This window comes from Nanorana parkeri, unplaced genomic scaffold (assembly GCF_000935625.1).
Source record: "Nanorana parkeri isolate BGI_ZX_2015 unplaced genomic scaffold, ASM93562v1 scaffold2650, whole genome shotgun sequence".
In the NCBI taxonomy this organism is placed as follows: domain Eukaryota; kingdom Metazoa; phylum Chordata; class Amphibia; order Anura; family Dicroglossidae; genus Nanorana; species Nanorana parkeri.
The window spans coordinates 38457-40642 of NW_017308918.1; the positions used below are offsets into that span (position 1 = coordinate 38457).

Here is a 2186-nt window from a genome sequence, read left to right on the forward strand (position 1 = left end):
GGATTGCAGGTGGGCAGGTCTGGGCACTGTTGTCTGTTCTCTGGTGCACAGGGCTTGAAGATGGCAGAGCTGTAGAGGAGGAGATACCGTCTGGCAAATGGACTCTGTTCAAGATACAATAAACATGATGTACGGCCAATTTCTGGTGCTGTGTGGGCTCAGAGGAAACCGCCTACCCTGTTTCCCCCAATATAAGACCTAGTACTATTTTTGGGAATTTGCCAAAATTATAAGACCTTCCCCGAATATAAGACCCAGTTGTGACCATTGCCAGGGCCTGTGTTGGCATAAGGGGGGAACCTGAAGAGCCGCAGGGGAGAATCAGCGGTGCCAATGAATGGAAAGGTGCGGCCCCCCCCCTGATCGCCCCGATCACCCGATTCCTAACTTTGCCATTTTGGATTATTTAATTTGGATTTGCGTTAACTGTGGATTGTTGTACATTAAAAAAAATAATAAGACCTACCCCGAAAATAAGACCTAGTGTGTTGTTTTTTTTTGAGCCCCCAAAAATATAAGACAGTGTCTTATTTTCGGGGGAAACACGGTACACGTAAAAAAAATATCCGGCCTAATGAGACTGAAGATGGGGGGGGAGGGGGGCCTGCAGTGCTGTAACTTCCACAGGATTGCCTATTAATTGGGCTTCAGCCTGGGGTGGAGCGGACAGTCAGCACAAGCAGACCTCCAGATATACTTTTATTGCACAACATGGCCACAGATCAGAATGGGATCACGTGCTACATGCGCTCGGTCCCCCGGGAGGTCCAACAAGAAGTTCTGATGGTATTTCTTCTTCATACACAGTAGAGACATAACTATGCAACGTAAGAGATTCATTGTACATGACGTGAACGTATAAAATGTCTGCTTCCTGTGTGTGCGCGGAGTGCAGCGGTATCGGGGGTCAGTAAACATGCGTTTTATCTATCCTCCCAGGAACAGGAAATCTTGAAGGTTGTGGGGATAAAGTACGAGGTGGGACCGCCCACTCTTTGCTGCCTGAAAGTCGCCTTTCTAGACCCGACGTCCGGCAAAATGAGCGGAGATTCCTTCTCACTCAAGTAAGTCTGTACGACGCGGGCCGGGGCGCAGGAGGAGGAATCGGCCGGGAATACAAACGTTGAAAGGTTTTTAACGTGCGCCATCGGAAGCTGATGGGTCACATGGGCCTGCTTGAGATCCCTGTAAGGCCGACCCTGGCAGAGGGGAGATTGGGGAGGATTCTCGCTCTGCATGATTGGAAATGTCCAAGGTGCATTGTGGGGGCTCAGTCGCGGCTTTCTCCATCTTTTTATTTTGCAGCGATTGTTCTTCTTCGACATTATTGGGGTTCTTTGTGACTCTTAATCCTCGTTCACACCTGAACGTTTTGTAGCGCGTTCTACGCTCGACGAACGCTCTACAAAACGCTCAAACATCTAAATCCCATTGTATTCAATGGGTCTGGTTCACACCTCGGCGTATTGCATATGCGCGTCGGTCGCGCGGTTTTTTAACGCGCGTTTCCGAGGGCTACTTGGCTGTATCCCAATGGAAACGCGCAACCAAAACGGCCCAAAGTAGTACCTGGACCTTTTCAGGCGTGGGCCGTTTTGTAGCGCGTTGGGGACGGGCGGAAATACGCCGAGGTGGGAACGAGACCCATTGAATACAACGGGATTTTCATGTTTGAGCGTTTTGTAGAGCGTTCGTAGAGCGTAGAATGCGCTACAAAACGTACAGGTGTGAACCAGGCCTAAATCCTTCTTCTTTTTCTCTCCCAGGTACCACGACATGCCCGATGTCATCGATTTTCTCATCCTATATCAGTTTTATAAGGAGGCGCAGGAACGGAATTGGCAGATCGGTAGGTGAAATTCTGTTGTTGCCCCATCTGGAGCAGGGACGTGCGGTCAGGGAGGGGCGGAGCCTCACCTAATATTATGCAGGAAAAGGCTGTCGGCATCAAGTCTGAAGCTGACAGCTTTTTCTCCATTGAGAGCGGCTTGTTACAGGTTACACAGCAAGGAAATCCTCCCCTCCCCCCGCTGTGTGACCTTTCATGGACGGAGCGCTGTGTGACCTCTCATGGACGGAGCGTTGTGTGACCTGTCATGGACGGAGCGCTGTGTGACCTGTCATGGACGGAGCGCTGTGTGACCTGTCATGGACGGAGCGCTGTGTGACCTGTCATGGACGGAGCG

At 50.7% G+C, this 2186-nt stretch overlaps 1 protein-coding gene across 1 annotated transcript in view; it reads left to right on the forward strand.

The window, feature by feature from the left end:
* BRWD3 (bromodomain and WD repeat domain containing 3) overlaps positions 1-2186 on the forward strand; it is a 48703-nt gene that overhangs the window by 29672 nt on the left and 16845 nt on the right. Inside the window, 2 exon segments of the mRNA XM_018573970.1 lie at positions 940-1064; positions 1767-1849. Of these exon segments, the coding sequence (XP_018429472.1) occupies positions 940-1064; positions 1767-1849 (208 nt within the window).